The sequence below is a fragment of the Betta splendens genome, chromosome 5, assembly GCF_900634795.4.
Source record: "Betta splendens chromosome 5, fBetSpl5.4, whole genome shotgun sequence".
Taxonomy (NCBI): Eukaryota; Metazoa; Chordata; class Actinopteri; order Anabantiformes; family Osphronemidae; genus Betta; species Betta splendens.
In genome coordinates, this window is record NC_040885.2 from 4,757,820 (window position 1) to 4,777,604 (window position 19,785).

Below are 19,785 nucleotides of genomic sequence, written 5' to 3' on the forward strand. Positions count from 1 at the left end.
ACGTACGTAATTATTGTAGCTCCATCCTCCGTTTAGTGGAGCAAAAAATGTGTCCAGAGACACTAAATCTGGGGTTTTCTGATTAAGTTTAAAACGATTTTTAAAAATTGATTTAAAAATGTTGCTGATCCACAGTCAAGGTCACTGTAACCTACAGTCCACAATGCTCATGTATCACATCACTGCCTCGATTTGTAAATGACATCTAAATTAATAGTTCCTAAATAATAAGAGCTACAGCAGCTGATGAGCACATGTTGGTGATTTTGTGGCTTTTTCTGAATTACATTGTCTGTGGACTTAAAACTTGGTATTCCAGCCTCCATGGAGTCAGACTCCAGGGCAGCAGTTTTAAATTAGAGCAGACTTGAAACAGACTTTGATCTTCAGTTTGAACTGATTACATTCGAAGCTATGTCCCTGTGACTTTATGTCCATTCATTCTTAAACTATCTCAGGTATGCCTCGAGAAAATGTATTAAAAACCGTCAAAAACATTCACTACGACCTGCTCAGAAGGTGTGTCCCATCTTGGACACAATATAAAGATGTTTTTTTCCAATTTGGGACAAAGACAGTTTAGTGTTTAAAGGTCAAGCTCACTGTGCCCTTATGTCTGATTCATTGTTGGCAATAGAATGGCTCAGGTTGCCATTTCCATCTTACCATACAGCTTGTACATGTGCATGTTGTTTTAGCTCTGATGTGTAAAATGTTCCAACCTGTGCTGCAGTCTCCCTACACATTTACTGCATTGTCTGTAGTTAGTGATTTCCACTGAACACTAATGCACTGCATCCTTGATGAAGTGAAATGACACCTTGCACAGCAGTTCAGCCCAGGGAAGTCAATGAAAGGAAAGGTTGCATAATCCTACAAGCTGCATCGTGGAGTAGTCTTGTGAAGTGGATGACTGAGGCAGAGGAGGGAACAAAAGGTGGGAGGAAGAAAACACTGTGAATCACACCACACTTCAAAAGGAAAGGAGTTTATCTGGTGGATGTTAGGGCAGAGGGGGAAAAATACCCGGAGCAGACAGACGTGCCGGCAGCATCCTGGTGATGCCTCTCTGTGCTCTTTATCTGGGCATTGTCAGCTAACAGGTCGACAGCAGGAGCAATTAGAATCGAACAATGACACATCCTTGGGTTCCGTGTCTCCACTTAGCTTCATGGACTCATGGCATACATGTACAGTTGAAGTAATTAGTAGCGATGTGGGGGAGAGAAGACAATGAAATAACTGCATTTTTGTACTTGATGTTATTCCAAAGCTGCAGGATAAGATTAGTAGAGTTTTTAAGATAATAATGTGGCCTAAGCCTTTCGTAGGGTGTAAACATCTCAGTGACATGCCGCAGGTCTTCTATTAGTGGGTTGGAGAATTTTTACCCAAGATTCTGTGACCTGAAACTGTCATTTTCAATAATCCCATGATCATCCTGCCTGCCAGTGGTGGACGGAAGCTCCAGCATCTGCCTTGTCTGCTTGCATTACTTTTTATAACTTTGCTCATTTCCATGTGAGTAGCTGCTGTCCTGTCACTTAGGGAGAGCTGCCGCCTCATAGTGTGGTAACTCTAATTAGCAACTTGTTAAGTGGAAAATGTTCAGCACTGAAGCACATTGAAGCAGTACAGCAACTGTTTTAGTATCTGGTCTCAAGTCTCAGGAGAGGTCATGAGTAAAGGTAACCCTGATGCGCTTTGCAGATGTGGTAGATTAATTAGACTTGAATTTATTTCTTCATTATGAACAATAAATCATCATGTGATTTATTGTTCATAAGTCAGTTATGCTATTCACAATGTAAAATAACTGTTGGTAGCATTAAAATCACTCAGCTCTGCCATTGCAGCATATTAAGGGGTACAGTGTAGTAGTACAGTAAAAGTAAAGCTGCCTCCTCTCCTCAGACATTAGATGATATCTGCCTTTCATGTGATGCTGACCAACCAGAGCCTCTGTTACTGCTTCATTAACTGGCTTCTGAATCTGCTGTGATACTTTAAAAAATCCATACTATTAAACCTCAGCCTCAGAGGAAATAATTAAAAAGTCATACTGGAGCGAGACAGCAGCAACTCCCAGAGTGGACGGGCCTTTGAAAACAGGGTGAATAACCATAAGCTACTGTATCAAGGACGTGTAGCCATATTTTAATTTAATCTGACATAGCGGTGAATATTTCAGGGTCAGTGTAAGGGAACACAGTGTGTCCATCATGAATAATGCTCCTCTGTTCAGCACAAAAATGCTTTTTAATTGTTTGAATATGAGTAATACTGTGTAAAGTTAATGCAGCCTTTAACATAACAGGCACCAGGGACCTTCACCGAGGTAAACAATAACTCAAACTCTCTTTCCGCTTCTAAGAATTATGCAGTGGAGAAGTAGCTTTTATTATGATGCCGCCATGCATATTAAACATATAGCATAGTAGAACTGAAGACGCTGCATGCAGCGCTACAACAGCTCCAGGCATGTGCTGAAAAAACACTTTTGTATCTGTGTCAGGAATAAACCTTATGACAGAACTTAAAGGCAAATCTGCAGCAGCGCTTCCTGCATTTGTATCACACAAGTTTGAGCCAAACACCAGTGAGACAGAACTGATTTCATTCACCAGTTTAAATCAGTTTTTCTCAACAACACGCCTGGAGGTTCAGGCCTATTCACTTTAATTCAGTTCAGTTCAACACATCGACCAATACAGGCTTTCTTATTGACATATACAACATCAACGGTTCCACGTGACCTAGTCTAACAGTTTAACTACAGCTTTTACTAGTGTGCACTGTGGAAAGAGCATACAGGGGGTCTAGTTTTTGAACATTGCGAGTAAGCTGGTGGAGACGTCTACTGTGGAGGTGCAGCTTTCCTCAAAACCAACAGAGCCAACTTATCATAATCATACATTGCTTTACAGCAGTGCTTCTCAATTATTTTCTGTTACCGCCGCCCCCCCACAGGAAGAAATAAACATTTGCAAATTTGATAAAAAGCTAAGTTCTTTTAATGTAGTTCAATTTAAATGTTTAATCCCAACCTACGACCTTTGCATCATGAGCATATTGCACTTACCACTGCACCAAACAGTGGGTGTGTTTTATTGCTTGGTATGCTCCCTTTATATAGTTTTTACAATTCAGCGCTTGCTGCTTTAATTCAATTCAATTCAATTCAATTTTATTTATATAGCGCCAAATCACAACAAAGTTATTTCAAGGCACTTAACAAAGTAAGGTTTAAAACCTCATACAACTAAACCCAACAAATCCCACATACAGCAAGCATTTAATTTGACAGCAACAGTGGAGAGGAAAAACTCCCTCTCTAACGAGGAAGAAACCTCCAGCAGAACCAGACTGGATGTGGGCGGCCATCTGCCTCGACCGGTTGGGGTGAGAGGATAGAGAGATAGAAAAGCACAGCAACAGCAACAAGCAACAACAAGCAACAACAGAGCACAGGCAGGATGGTAGGACCAGGGACTGGATGCAGGCAGAATGGTTGGATCCGCAGCTGCCCACCACAGACACCAAACTTTGAGTCCAATGATACCTGTAGGTGAGGACAGAGAGGGAGAAAGAGTGGGGGTGGGGGGGGGGGGGGGGGGGGGGGGGGGGGGGGGGGGGGGGGGTTGAGAGGAGAGAAGCACAACTACTGGACAGAAAGAGACAAGGTTAGTTAAACATGGGACAATGATGGGAGGTTATGGGACAGAGGAGGTAGAAGGAAACAGAGGAGCTCAGTGTATAAATGAAGTCCCCCAGCAGTCTATGTCTATTGCAGCTTAACTAAGAGATGGTTCCTGTGACTAGCAATCATTGCCAGTGACCTGAACCATCTCTAACTATAAGCTTTATCAAAAAGGAAGGTTTTAAGACTGATCTTAAAGGTGGAGATTGTGTCAGCTTCTCAAACCTGAAGAGGGAGCTGGTTCCAGAGGAGAGGAGCTTGGTAGCTAAAAGCTCTGCCCCCTGTTCTACATTTAAAGACTCTAGGAACAACAAGTAGCCCAGCGCTCTAAGAACAAAGTGTTCTGCTGGGAGCATAAGGAACTATGAGGTATTTAAGTTAAAAAGGAGCTTTATCATTGAGTACTTTGTAGGTAAGTAGGAGATTTTTAAATTCTATCCTACATTTTACAGGCAGACAGTGCAGAGACGCTAATGTAAGAGAAATGTGATCTCTCTTTCTAAGTCCTGTCAGAACTCTGGCTGCAGCATTTTGATTCAGCTGGAGGCTTTTTAAGGAGCTGTTGAGACATCCTACAAATAAGGAGTTACAGTAGCCTAGACTAGAGGTAACAAATGAATGGATCAGTTTCTCTGCATCGCTCTGAGAGAGGATGCTTCTAATTTTAGCTATATTTCCAAGATGAGAGTAGGCATTTCTGGAGACTTGTTTGTTATGTCATCCAAAGTAACTATCTGACTTAACAGTGTCTCTCTGTGATTTTAGGGCCAATTATAAGAATCTGGGTTTTATCTGAATTTAGTTGAAGGAAGTTTTGGGACATCCAGGATTTGATGTCTTTTTTTGAGTAGTTGATCTGTTTCATTTGACTCCAAGGACATATATAGCTAAGTATAATCTGCATAACAATTAAAATTTATAGAATGAGTCCTAACAATATCACCTAGAGGAGACATGTATAGGTTGAACACAATTGGACCAAGCACAGAACCCTGTGGTGCTCCATAGCTAATCCTTGTGCATGTGGAGGTTTTAGCATTAAAATGACAAACTGGAATCTGTTCAAAAAATATGATTTAAACCATTGCGGTGCTGTTCCTTTAATTCTCTTAACTCTGCTATGTTATAGTCTCTGTAATAGAATGTTGTGTGTGTATCAAATGCAGCACTAAGATCTAACAGGACAAGGACAGAGACCAGACCATTGTCTGAAGCTAAGAGAAGATCATTAGTGACTCTATCCAGAGTTGTTTCCATGATGTTTTCTAAATCCTGACTGAAAATCTTCATACAGGTTATTCCTACTCAGGTAGTCATATAATTGTTTAGCTACGATTTTTTCAAGAATCTTAGAGATAAATGGTAAATTTGAAATGGGCCTATAGTTGGCTAGTTTTCCAGGGTCCAGAGTAGGTTTTTCAATAAAGGTTAGACCACAACCACCTTAAAAGCCTGTGGTACATAGCCTATTAGTAAAGATTGGTTGATTTGATTTAATGTGGAAGAGCTGATTAAAGGTAGAACTTCTTTAAGTAATCTGGTTGGGATTGTATCTTAAAGACAAGTGGACGACTTGGAAGAGTTGATTATTGAGGTTAAGTCCATGTGAGTTATGGGGAAGAAGCTGTCTAGGTAAGACAGAAGATTTGGGAAATTTAAAGTTGATGGATCTAGAGGGTGATTTCTGTCATTTGGAGGAAGACGCTGATCAATGTTTTCTCTAATTGATGATAATTTTATTAGTAAAGTAGTTCATAAAGTCATGCCGCTGCTGAGATTTAAGGGGATAGACTCAACACAGCTATGACTCTTAGTCAGCCTGGCTACAGTGCTGAAAAGAAACCTGGGGTTGTTTTTGTTTTCCTCAATTAAGGAGGAATAATATGTTTTTCTAGCAGCATGAAGGGCTTTTTTAATGTATTATTGAACTGTTCTTCCATGCAATGCAGTTTACATTTATTTTGTTGGAACGCCACTGCCCTTCTAGTTGTCTGGTCCTGTACTTTAGGCTGCAGATTTCTGAGTTATACCACGGAGCTAACCTCCTCTGATTCACTGTCTTCTTCAGAGGAGGAGCCACTATGTCTAACATTGTACGTAGAAAAGCTGCAGCATCGTCTACAAGACAGTCAACCTGTTCATAAGGATTAAGGTGACTGTTCTCCTCTGTGTAGCTACATGACAATGAGGCAAAACATAATGGAATCATCTGCTTGAATCTGGTAACAGCACTGTCAGATAAACATCTTCTGTAGCAAAATTTCTTTCCAGCTGCTGTAAGGTCAATTATGGTAAATTCAAAAGTTAATAAGAAATGGTCAGATAACAGAGGGTTTTGGTGAATGGAATGATTAAAACGATGAGTGGTTTCATTTACCTGCTGAGTAAAACCAATAGTGTCTATTAATGAGTTAAAAGCAGTGCTGAGACAGTTGCTGTTAACATCTACAGTAATGTTAAACTCTCCCAGTACAAAGACTTTATCTGTGCAAAGAACTAAGTCAGATAATAATTTAGAGAATTCAGCAGCAGACACAGTCTCTATGCGATAACTAAGACTGTAGAGAGACTGGTGGCGGTTGTAGAGAACATGCAGAGAGGCGTGTAAGACTGCGACTCTGCCTCCTAGGCTCCACTCTGAGTTGTCACGGAGTGGGGAGACAAATCAACATGGCCATGTTACTAGAAAGCAGAGAGGCTCCGTTCATCGTGGGATGGAGGCTGTCTCTTCTAATCAGCCCAGGTTTTCCCCAAAAAGTGCTCCAATTAGCCACAAAGCCCACATCGTTTGCAGGACACCACCTAGACAACCAGCGGTGGAGCGATGACAGCCTACATGTCATCACTGGTCACATTGGAGAGGGGTCCAGAGAAAACTATGGAGTCCGACATTGTTTTGGCAAATGAACACACTGACTTAATATTAGTTTTAGTGACTCCCGACTGGTGTAACCGGGTGTCATTAGCTCCTGCGTGTATTACGTTGTGTGAAATTGTTGGTGGTGATCCGTGGGAGCCGTAACCCCACTCATGATCCTGCCAAGGGACTGCTAGCAGCTAAGCTAGGAGGCTCTGCACCGGCTAAGGGGGCCTGGCTAGCTGACCTGATACCATTACTAAAGGAGGCAGAGGATAAGCTACTGTAAACATAAAACACACTGAGCACCGAACAGAGCGAGAGGGAGAGGAACAGGAGGAAGCCATAGCAGGAAAGTAAGTTAGGTGCTATGCTATGCATGTAGATTCATAGAGGTTGAAACTCACACAGTTTTCTGAATTCAAACTTACAGTTTAGTAGGAAATCTACGCAAGGACATTTCTTTGTTTTTAAGAAGACTGACTGAAGTGTGTGATTTGCATAGTTGACCTTTACTGGCTCAAAGTAATATTTTAACAGTAATAGTGAGGGAAAATGAAGGATGTGTTGGATGTTAAACGCGGAACGGAAATAAAACGCTACAGTAAAAAAATACTTTTAAGAAAATGGAATGACACACCAAACAAAAGCAGCTCCTTACAAAGGTGTCGACAAACTGCAGCCTGAACAAAAGACTTCATATAAAAAGATCATCAGTTACTTTATGATTAATTCAGTAATTAGTAGAGGAATTACTGCAAATATCTTTAAATTAATGAAGGGAAACACAACAAAAATACTGTATATAATGTGATTCATCTTAAAAACCCTTACCCTTACCCCTAACCCTTCACCAGTCTCTCTATTCATATTAACCTTCATATTAATACAAATTCAAGGAACAAAACAATACCACGCTTTCAGATGTCAAAAATGTCACAGAAAAAAGGAAGTACAAGTCATTCGATGCATTTATTTAGTGGCATGACAGCCTTTAACCCATTATTACCACCAGCCCATCAAGCTAATGTCAACCACACTGTTTTACAGTCACAGCTTGTTTTCAACCTTATATCCAATAAAAACAGCCTCACCAACACGGTCACTCTACCCTCTGAAAACAGGGAACAAGAGAAACAAAGTTTTGTAATTTTTTATTGAGGGGTAATTCCGGTCACGGGCTCACAGAATCATACAATACAGAAATAAAGTTATTTTTTGCGTTAGTAGTTTTTCCCAGAATATGTCAAAGCATGTTGGGTTCAAAATGGTTCACTACACACACTGTCTGATATGTTTTTATTAATGACAAAAATATTGTGATGACCGCGGGGTCGACACTTGCCACAGGCAGCCTGTAAGCCAAACTAGCCTTTGCCGCTAAATAACTAACTAGTCAGTTGAGAGTGCCCGTGCCCCATACACCGCACGACCCCAGGCAACTCGCAAGAGCAAGCTGGGAGAGAAGCACGTTGGTCTTTTGCCAGTTTTATTTTCAATCATTTAATGCATTTCACAACACCGAGGGTCACTCATACACACACCCTCCTTCACCGGTGTGCCGCACTCAAAACAACAAAGGACACATTACAGAGACACAAACAAACGGCTGAATTAATTTCACTAACTTACACCCATCACCGAAACCCTAACTTTTACTATAACATCACAAACACAAGTTGCTGTTATTTTCCAATCAGCCTTAGACGCTCAAGGCGGGAATAACCTCCCCCCTTGGGCCAGTACACTGCCCCCACCCAAGTGTCCCAGCAAACCTTAACAGAACGTCCCACCACAAAGTCCACTAACCTCCGGGGCAAACAGCAGGGTCGTCTTGGCCTCAGAGTGTCTCCCCCATTGCCAGGCTCAACAGAGAGTCTGTCATTGTCCTGTTCGCCGCCGGGAGAAGAGGCAGGAACAATGTGAGTCTGGGCCGCAGGAGCATGAGGGTGGTACGGTGCCAACCGGTCCTGGTGGAGCACCACCTTCCGACCCCGGTCTGGCAGGCGGACCCAAAAGACCACCTCAGAAATACGGTACCCCAGGTTCTTGCCAGTGACTCATGAGTTTGGGTGACAGCGCCCTCTTCCTCACCGGGCTGTACACCCAAACCTTATCTCCAGCAGAGAAGGCGAGTCTATGAGTACGAGCGTCATACACTCTCTTGTTTAGCCCCAGCGCTCTGTTGGGCTGTAATGGCCAGCTGCTGCACCTCACCCACCCTTCAACCGTCTGGCATAATCCATTTTGACTCCCCCCAAAAGCTCTGGCTCCGGTGGCGGCCTGAACACCAAGTGCACAGGAGTCCGCAGCTCCCGGCCGAACATCAACTGTGCAATTACTGGACTCTTGCGCAGCGGTCCGATATGCCCAGAGGACCAGGGGAAGATGCTGGTCCCAGTCCTTTTGATGCTGGCTGGTGAGGGTGGCAAGTTGTGTGGCCAAAGTGCAGTTAAACCACTCCACCAGTCCGTCGCTCTGAGGACTTTGCACTTCATTACTACAACCATGATATTTTGTTTAACACAAAACACAATGGATGATATTAAACATAAATTCTCTGCAATGCAGGTCCCAACTCAGAATGGAAACCAAACTGAAAATCATTGCGAATGCAGGGGACAAGATACAAAAAATAAAAACACCAACAAAATACTAAACCTAACGCATAGTACAGGCAAACTAAGCACAGCTCTGTTACTACAGGCTTTAAATAACTAAAGAAAGACACAGCACTGTAAACTACAGGCTTTAGATATCTAACTACACGCTCCGTAACTGCAGGCGAACACGGCAGACAATACAGGACACTACAGGATTGAGAACTACCTAAAAATGCTCTTGTAATGTTTACAGACACATCAAGAACTTACTTATACAGAGAGTCGGTGAATGCATCATGTTTTATGTTCTGCGCATGTACGTAGGTATGTATCGGTATCACCGTAGCCTTAACCAACTGTCTGTACAATGTCTGTCCAGAGCAGAAGACAAGTAAACTGACTAACTTCATTCTGCTGTCTCATCTTTTGTGTTTGTGCACACATCACAGCTCTGTTTAACTGAAAACTAAACATACATGACATAGCTTTACAAAGGACAAAGGCACAGAAAAAAGAAAACAAGAACTCCACTAATTCAAAAGTCCTCTCATAAACATCTGTGCTTACAGCACAAACATTTAAAAAAAAAAAAAACTATATAGGTCAATAAATTGCAAGCTGTAGAAGTTGGAGTTGATCAAGAAAAGTATTTTGTTTGATCGATTTGTTTGACACTTGTTTATTTATTACACTTGTTGACACTTGTTTTTCTCTTGCAGAACTCAATCCCAGAAAACCCAAACTGCGTGGGGATCGAAGGTGTCCTAGAAGCGTATTTTCAGAGCCTGCGGAGTGTTCAGCTGTACGGCCCAACCAACTTTGCTACTGTCATTACCCAGGTGGCTCGGTGAGACACACACACACGCAGAAATGGTGGGTGCTGTGGCAGAGATACGGAGGTCATGGCCAACATATTTATAATTAATGCTCCACTCTTTCCCCCACTTTGACCTTAATAATAAACACGGTACATGGTACATGGTAGAAAATTGAGATTATAAAGAGTGGAGTTAATGAGAGAGTTCTTTTATTGGGCAGCATTGAACTCGCAGACAGCTTGATGAGGAAGTTAGGAGTGATGGTTATCTAACAATATTAACCGATTTCTTAGACTTGCTGAGTACCTAATGGCTGCTTGTCCTTCTATCTGCTGTTCACGTAATGCTCCCAAACCATCACACCTGAATTCAAAGTGGGTGACAGCTCAGCTCTCCATCACTCCCCTAGAACAAATCATCATATCATTACTGTACAATTCCAGGCTAACTAACTAACTAACTAACTAACTAACTAACTAACTAACTAACTAACTAACTAACTAACTAACTAACTAACTAACTAACTAACAACTAATTACAGAGTCTCAAATGAAGCTACAAAATGAATCAAACAGCCTGTAGCTGTTTGATTCAGTCAAAATGTTCATATTTCATATTCGAGCCCCAGTAGGACCCATTGATTCCACCAGGTTCCTCCCCACCTGATAACTACACATACAGTATGAAGATTAGTGAAACAATCTGAATGCCAATAATTTGGCTACAGTCCACTTTCCATTACATATCAGATGAAGCTGATAAAATTCTCATTTGTTGCTCACCTTTTAACTGTCTACCAGGTGTCCAGCAGCCCACTCAAATATATTTTTAGTTTAGTTTCCATCTGACTTAGAAAAAATATATATGATAAAGGCTTTGTTTTTATTATTCAGTACAGAAATTTGGATTTGTCCTTTTTCTTGCATGTTAAATTAACCAGATTACTGTTTTACTACTAACTTGCAGACTACTTAGTTCAGCGTTATCCTCATTTCACAGGGTAGCTCTGTCCAGAACGTCAATGTTCCAATTAGCAGAGATTATCACTGCCTCTTCAGCTTTTAGCTGCACGCACTGCGGCTCCCTTCTATACTACATACGGGATCTGCATCAAATAGCGCAGAATAGACAAGACAAACAGGTAGTCAAAAATTTCAATCTTAAACATAGACTTAACTGTACAAATTTTTACTGTACTCTTGTTTCACTGTTGATGTAACAAACTGGCCAGACTGGAGAAGCCCAATATACATTTTTAGGTTTTTGATATGAGGAGAAAGATGTGACTCAGCCGCGATACTGGAAAGCTGTGCCCAGTAGAGAATTAGGCTCGATTACATTCAGTTACTTATACTTCACATCACATTAGCCCATCAACGTGTAAATGAGCTCTGTAACATTTATTAGGCTGATAAACTAAAACTTATAAGCTCATGCTCTGCCTAGCTGCTTCTAGCTAGTAAAGAAAAAAAGCACCGTAGTGTGTATAAAAAAATAAAAACTAGTAGCTGCTTACACTGTTTTCAATGTAAGTAATGTAAGTGTTTAACGGCATTTGACGCAGCATGAACAGCCCAACATTATGTTTACAGTTAATACATACAAATAACCCAGAATTACGACCCAGCACAAATAACCTGTACTGTAAAGGGAGTTACAGAAATAACCCAGCACTTTTTAGAGAGAAGGAATGAATGGAAATTCTTATTAGCTGCTATTTGTGCTGTTCTAAAAATGCAGTTTTTTTATAATTTAATAGAAGAATTTTTAAAGTCATGTGTCGACATCCAATTAAACTCACAAACATGGAAACTATGCAGAGAACTGGCAAAAATGCTAAAATGTATTATTGGTTTCTTCTTCTTGACTCAGAACTTTGCACCAATAATGGAAGCGCCTTGATAAGAGGAATGAAAAAGTCAACAAGCTCATCTTCCATCTGAACCAGAGCACACATCATCCTACAGTGTCATGATTAAAGCAAATAAAGTTGAGCACTGATCTCTTGTGGAGTACAGCCAGTGTGAAGCCTTTAATGTTTTTTGGCTGCTTATTACCTGCTATTATATTTTTAGCCCAATGAGAAGTGATGCGATCTTGTCTCAGTTGAGTGTGACTGTGCTTGCATAACTGAGAAGAGACTAGCAGTGCTGCTTGTTCAGCTGTGGGCTCAAGAGCTTCAAACCACGGTGCTACAGTACTAGTCAGATGGAGAGAAGTTACAAAAGTATTTCTCGCCTGCTCTTGCACAGTTCATGTTTTTCATGTCTCCAGGTGTTTTTTCTTTGTGACTAACACTAATACTGTGTCTTTTCCTAGTCCTCAGCCACCCCCTCATCCTCCTCTTACTCTTCATCTGCCTCTGCTTTGGTGTCGTTATCTATGTGGGAGGTTTACAGTACTGATGCAGTCAAGAAGAGAGGAAAGGGAGGAGGAGGAGGATGCATGGCATAAACATATGTCCATAAATACACGTGATCACATGCTCTTAGCTTTTGTGTTTTTCCTTGGGACCTTTATCAGTTGGAATGTACAGATGAGATCCATGTCAGCTGGCTGACGTCTGCATTAGTTGTTTCTTTATAACGCAAAGTCCACCATGTGTGTTTGTATGAGTTAGATGTGCTGCGGAAGTGACTGACGGCTCCCAGTACTTTGTGCTGCTGATGATCACGGATGGCGTCATCTCAGACATGGCTCAGACCAAAGAGGCTGTGGTCAACGTGAGTAGACACATGTACACGTGTCGCCGCATCATGGACACCTGTTCTATACATTGGTGTTTGTAACATCAAGTTCTTTTTAAAGAGAAATACTTTTTTTCCATTTTAATTGGGAGATGAAATGATTGTTCCGAGCATTTCATGTGTTTTTCATCACAAGGGAAAAATGCTCACCTGTTATCTGTTTTCACACCACTATTTATTAAATATTTTAATAAATAACACTAATCTTGATAAGTTGCTCTGATTTGATCTGCCTTAAAACTTGATCACTGAGAGCTGGCACCTGAGGGGCGATCCTCTAACTTGAAAACGTAGAACCCAACGTTGAGTACCAACATCTATCCTTAACATCTGAGCATCTAGTGTGTTTGAGTAAGGAAACATGAACCTAACGTTCACCCCACCTGTGATCTCTCTCTCCAGGCAGCCTCTCTGCCTATGTCCATCATCATTGTAGGAGTCGGCCCGGCCGAGTTTGATGGTAAGTGTCTTGCAAAGATTTTACAGCCGACATGTCATCAGCTGTTCACTCAATGCAGCTGTGAAAACATCTGTAAAATACTGTATGGAAAATTTCAACCCCATTACATGGCTGTAGTAACAGCCATCCACACTATTCAGTGATTTAGGAGGAAACTGTGGTGAGCCACGGACAAATAAACGTGACACTAGCTACTGCCAGAGGGAATCTCTGCATCTCACTGGAAATCCCACTGTCTTTCTCCTGATTAGCAAACAGGTTCATGCAGGTGTTGAGGGGTTTAGCTGACAAGTTTTCTCTGTAGGGAGAACTTCTTGGTACCTAAGGTTGTCTGTACAAGTTATACAACAGACAATAGCTCAGATAAGAGATGTCCTTATACAGAGCTTATGTTATGAGCTTAGATAATATTGCAATGGTTCAGGAATATCCCCACCCCTGACCAATCTGCTTTCACAAGCACCTTCCTCCTGCACATCTAATAATTAGAATGGAATTATAACCTAGTGCAATATCTTAGAAACTGTACATTCTTTTGTTGAAGATCAGTTACTTTCTTTGTTGGCACACGTTACATTATGTGAAGAAAGGAGCAGCAACTTTAGCTTTGAATGGCAGAAGTATTCAGACACTGTTTAGTGTTACAAAATGGGAAACTTATAACTGGAACCCAGATGCACACACATGAGTGTGGGGTCAGAATTTTATACATAAGATTTAATTGTCACACTTGGTACTAACGTCAGGAGCACAACTAAAATGTACATGGCAGAACTACAACCAAAACAGATGACCCAAACCATGGGACCATGACAAGAGTTACAGACTTCCCAATCATACGATACCTCATGTGGCATTAGTCGGTGAGTGACACTCCAACAATTAGCTTGAGCATTGGGTGAGGGTATAAATAGGCCCAAATCAACTGAGAACACCCGACCTTGAGAGAAACCCCACCCCTGGCTCCACCAAGGGGTGGAGACTAGAAGGGTACGTTGCCACACCAACCCATACCACTCTACCTATAACACAGACACACAGAATAACAGAAACAAAACAGGCACTTGGTTGTCACAGTCCCCTGTTGAGAAACTGGGGACTGATGTATAGTACTGCATGTACAGTTGTGTAAAGTATTACTGTGGTAAGTTCTAAAACCTCCAGCAGCACTGGAGTCACTTTAAAATCATTGAAAATACAAAATTTCTGGGCTTGAGCTTGAAGCCTGGAGGTCTGTTGAATCTGTGGATCTTTTTGTAAAAATGATTAAACTCAAAGAGCAAAAGAAATTCTACCGGCTTACCCGTGGGCCCTGGTTTGTCAGATGCTGGTGACACTTATATGTTAGCAAACAGCAAAAGAATTAGTCTGGACTGAAGTTCTGAATATGAGTCAGGAAGGAGTTACGATCTTGTGAATGAACTGGCCCAGTACAGAGCTGTGTCTCTTTAGTGTGTTCAATTTGTTCCTGTCCACTGCTGTGAGGGCTCCTCACCTAATCGTCCTCCATAATATTTATTATTATTAGTCATTCCACTAAAATGTTTGTTTCTTATGGATAACCTCCCAGAATCTGGGCCCTGTTTCTCTAAGAGAAAATATGTATACCTGCTGCCCAATATATCTGGTGCCACAATGAAGAAATAATCTGTATTATACTTAACCTCAGTGGTCAGAATGTTGTCATTTGGCAGATGTCCAAAGAACCTTTCATGTGAGGTACAAAGCAGCAAAAATATGAGAATCATAACATCTTTATCTATTCTAGAGATATGAGTCCAAACATGCACACAGGCGGTGCATCTAAAGTGTTTTATTCACTGACTAATATTATGGGCAGAATTAAATATTTATATTATTTCTCGCATGTTTTAATCCTATCAATTTTTAGGGTTGCCAGAATATAGTTTTGCCAGTGTTTTGACTCTAAGCAGAGTCATTGGGATCTGTACACGCATCTAATCTAGACCTCCGCTAGCTTTACCCAGGAAGACGTGAGGAAGCAATTATCACACACTCAATGTAAATGGCTATACTTACATTCCTAGAATAAATGATGAGACAAAGAAAGTGACAGTGGTGAATTATTCTAGCTGAACAAACGGTGGGCACAGTGGGACCTATTATTCATTGTGCAGGGCTGAGGCTGGGGTGAAGGGTGAATGCCTGTGTGACAGGAAGAGAGTTCAATTCAATTTTCAATTCAATTTATTTATATAGCGCCAAATCACAACAAAGTTATTTCAAGGCACTTTACAAAGTAAGGTTTAAAACCTCACACAACTAAACCCAACAAATCCCACATACAGCAAGCATTTAATTTGACAGCAACAGTGGAGAGGAAAAACTCCCTCTCTAACGAGGAAGAAACCTCCAGCAGAACCAGACTGGATGTGGGCGGCCATCTGCCTCGACCGGTTGGGGTGAGAGGATAGAGAGATAGAAAAGCACAGCAACAGCAACAAGCAACAACAAGCAACAACAGAGCACAGGCAGGATGGTAGGACCAGGGACTGGATGCAGGCAGGATGGTTGGATCCGCAGCTGCCCATCACAGACACCAAACTTTGAGTCCAATGATACCTGTGGGTGAGGACAGAGAGGGAGAAAGAGTGGGGGTGGGGGGGGGGAGAAGCACAACTACTGGACAGAAAGAGACAAGGTTAGTTAAACATGGGACAATGATGGGAGGTTATGGGACAGAGGAGGTAGAAGGAAACAGAGAGCTCAGTGTATAAATTAAGTCCCCCAGCAGTCTATGTCTATTGCAGCTTAACTAAGAGATGGTTCCTGTGACTAACAATAATTGCCAGTGACCTGAACCATCTCTAACTATAAGCTTTATCAAAAAGGAAGGTTTTAAGCCTAATCTTAAAGGTGGAGAGTGTGTCAGCTTCTCGAACCTGAAGAGGGAGCTGGTTCCAGAGGAGAGGAGCTTGGTAGCTAAAAGCTCTGCCCCCTGTTCTACATTTAAACACTCTAGGAACCGCAAGTAGCCCAGCGCTCTGAGAACGAAGTGTTCTGCTGGGCATAAGGAACTATAAGGTCTTTAAGATAAGAAGGAGCTTTATCATTGAGTACTTTGTATGTGAGTAGGAGAATTTAAAATTCTATCCTACATTTTACAGGCAGCCAGTGCAGAGAAGCTAATGTAGGAGAAATGTGATCTCTCTTTCTAAGTCCTGTCAGAACTCTGGCTGCAGCATTATGAATGAGCTGTAGGCTTTTTAAGGAGCTGTTAGGACATCCTATGAGTAAGGAGTTACAGTAGTCCAGCCTAGAGGTAACAAATGCATGGATCAGTTTCTCTGCATCGCTCTGAGAGAGGATGCTTCTGATTTTAACTATATTTCTAAGGTGGAAGTAGGCGGTTCTGGAGATTTGTTTAATGTATGATGTAAAGAGAGATCCTGGTCAAACATGACACCAAGGTTCCTCACAGTAGAATCTGAAGCTAATGTTATGCCATCCAGGGTGGCTATCTGACTCAATAGTGTCTCTCTCAGATTTTTAGGCCCAACAATAAGAATCTCGGTTTTATCTGAGTTTAGTTGAAGGAAGTTTTGGGACATCCAGGATTTGATGTCTTTTAAACAACCCTGAATTTTGACTAGTTGATCTGTTTCATTTGGTTCCAAGGACATGTATAGCTGAGTATCATCTGCGTAAAAATGAAAATTAATAGAATGCTTTCTAATAATCTCACCTAGAGGAGACATGTATAAGCTAAACAGAATTGGACCCACAGAACCCTGTGGAACTCCATAGCTAATCCTTGTGCGTGTGGAGAATTTATCATTAACATGAACAAACTGGAATCTGTTCAACAAATAGGATTTAAACCATCCCAATGCTGTTCCATTAATCCAGATTCTATGTTCTAGTGTCTGTAATAGAATGTGATGATCAATTGTATCAAATGCAGCACTAAGATCTAACAGGACAAGGACAGAAACTAGACCATTGTCCGAAGCTAATAGAAGATCATTAGTGACTCTAACCAGAGCTGTTTCTGTGCTATGATGTTTTCTAAATCCTGACTGAAAATCTTCATACAGGTTATTCCCACTAAGGTCAGTTAATTGTTTAGCCACGATTTTTTCCAGAATCTTGAAAATAAAGGGTAAATTTGAAATGGGCCTATAGTTGGCTAGTTGTCCAGGGTCAAGGGTTGGTTTTTTCAATAGAGGTTTGACCACAGCCACCTTAAAAGCCTGTGGTACATAGCCTAGTTGTAAAGATTGGTTGATTTGATTTAATATGGATGAGCTGATTAAAGGTAGAACTTCTTTGAGTAATCTGGTTGGGATTGGATCTAAAAGACAAGTGGACGACTTGGAAGAGTTAATTATTGAGGTTAACTCCATATGGAGTCATGGGGGAGAAGCTGTCTAGGTAAGACAGAGGATTTAATAAATTTAAAGTTGATGGATCTAGACAGTGCTTTCTGTCATTTGGAAGAAGTCGCTGCTGAATGTTTTTTCTAATGATGATAATTTTATTAGTAAAGTAGTTCATAAAGTCATTGCTGCTGAGATTTAAGGGGATAGTAGACTCAATACAGCTATGACTCTTTGTCAGCCTGGCTACAGTGCTGAAAAGAAACCTGGGGTTGTTTTTGTTTTCCTCAATTAGGGAGGAATAATATGTTTTTCTAGCAGCACAAAGTGCTTTTTTATATTTCATTAGACTGTCCTTCCATGCAATGCAGTTTACATTTATTTTGTTGGAACGCCACTGTCTTTCTAGTTGTCTAGTCCTTTGCTTTAGACTGCGGATGTCTGAGTTATACCACGGAGCTAACCTCCTCTGATTCGCTGTCTTCTTCTTCAGAGGAGCCACTGTGTCTAACATTGTACGTAGAGAAGCTGCAGCATCATCTACAAGACAGTCAACCTGTTCATAAGGATTAAGGTGACTGTTCTCTGTGTATCTGCAAGACATTGAGGCAAAAGATGATGGAATCATCTGCTTGAATCTGGCAACAGCATTGTCAGATAAACATCTGCTATAGTAACATTTCTTTCCAGCTGTTATAGGGTCAGTTGTGCTAAATTCAAAAGTTAATAAGAAATGGTCAGATAACAGAGGGTTTTGGGGAAGAACTATTAAATTATCAATTTCAACTCCATATGTCAGGACAAGATCTAGGGTGTGGTTAAAACGATGAGTGGGTTCATTTACCTGCTGTGTAAAACCAATAGTGTCTATTAAGGAGTTAAAAGCAGTGCTGAGACAGTTGCTGTCAACATCTACATGAATGTTAAAGTCTCCCACTACAATGACTTTATCTGTGCTAAGAACTAAGTCAGATAAGAATTCAGAGAATTCAGTTAAGAACTCAGAATATGGAGCAGGAGGACGGTAAACAATACAAAACACAACTGGTTTCTGAGTTTTAGAGTCTGGGTGAGAAAGGCTCAGAGTGAGGCTCTCAAATGAGTTATAACTATGTTTAGGTTTAGGAGTAATTAATAAATCTGATTTATAAATTGCTGCTACTCCTCCACCTCTACCTGTACTTCTTGGAACATGATAGTTGATGTGACTCATTGGAGTCGACTCATTTAAAGTAACATATTCATCCTGCTGCAGCCAGGTTTCAGTGAGACAGAACAGATCTATGTGATGGTCACTTATCAAGTCATTTATTAAAAAGGATTTAGATGAGAGAGATCTGATATTTAATAAACCACACTTTATTAGCTTACTATTACTTTGTTCCGTAAGAGGAACTGTTTTGATGTTTATTAAATTCTGGTAAGTCACTCCTCTTTGATTTGTTTGTGACTTGTATAGTTTAGGTGGTCGAGAAGCAGACACAGTCTCTATGCGATAACTAAGACTAAGAGTGGGTCGCAGCTGTAGAGAACATGCAGAGAGGCGTGTAAGACTGCGACTCTGCGTCCTGGGCTCCACTCTGAGTTGTCAAGCAGTGGGGGGACTAAGCAACATGTGTTGTGACTCGGCTTCCACGCCACCAGGGGCAGCCTGGCTTCACCCTTTTAGTTTTGTGTCCTTGTTTCCTGTCTTGTGTTTCCTGTATTAGTTTGATTGGGTTCACCTGTCTTGTCTTGTATTTAAGGTCTCAGTTTGTGCACAGTCTTTGTCGGTGCATTACTCGTTACTCATACTTGTTATTTGTTACTTGTTACTCGTCACCGTGCCATCGTGCCATCGTGTTCTGTCCAGGTTTGTGTGTTTGTTCGCTGATTACGTTTGATACTGTTGTTTGCATGTTTTGTGTTTAGGATAGTTATTTAGTTTCCTGCTCTGCAGCGATTTTGAGTTTACCTGTGAGTTTTATGTGTTAGTTTGCATGTTTTGTTTTCTGGTTTATCCTGCATACGCAGCGTCCTTAGTTTGTATTGTCCTTTCTGTATGTGTTATTATTAAACCATTTCTCGTCAGTCCTGTCTCGGGGTCGTTGCGTTTGGGTCCTCCCTCCAGTCCAGTTTGTAGATTATTGTAGTTTGTCTCCACCCTCAAGGAGCGTGTTTTAGAATCTTGTTCAGTCCGGTTTGACCCTTGTCCGTAACAACATGGCCATGTTACTAGAGAGCAGAGAGGCTCCGTTCAACGTGGGATGGACGCCGTCTC

The 19,785-nt window shown here is 41.2% G+C and overlaps 1 protein-coding gene across 6 annotated transcripts in view; it reads left to right on the forward strand.

The window, feature by feature from the left end:
- The window catches only part of LOC114856236 (copine-9-like), a 135,872-nt gene that overhangs the window by 109,596 nt on the left and 6,491 nt on the right, over window positions 1-19,785 (forward strand). For all 6 annotated transcript variants that reach the window (XM_029152040.3, XM_029152038.3, XM_029152039.3 and 3 more), the window contains 3 exons: window positions 9,880-10,007; window positions 12,599-12,701; window positions 13,128-13,185. In XM_029152040.3, coding sequence (XP_029007873.1) covers window positions 9,880-10,007; window positions 12,599-12,701; window positions 13,128-13,185 — 289 coding nt within the window. The remainder of the gene's footprint in view (window positions 1-9,879; window positions 10,008-12,598; window positions 12,702-13,127; window positions 13,186-19,785) is intronic.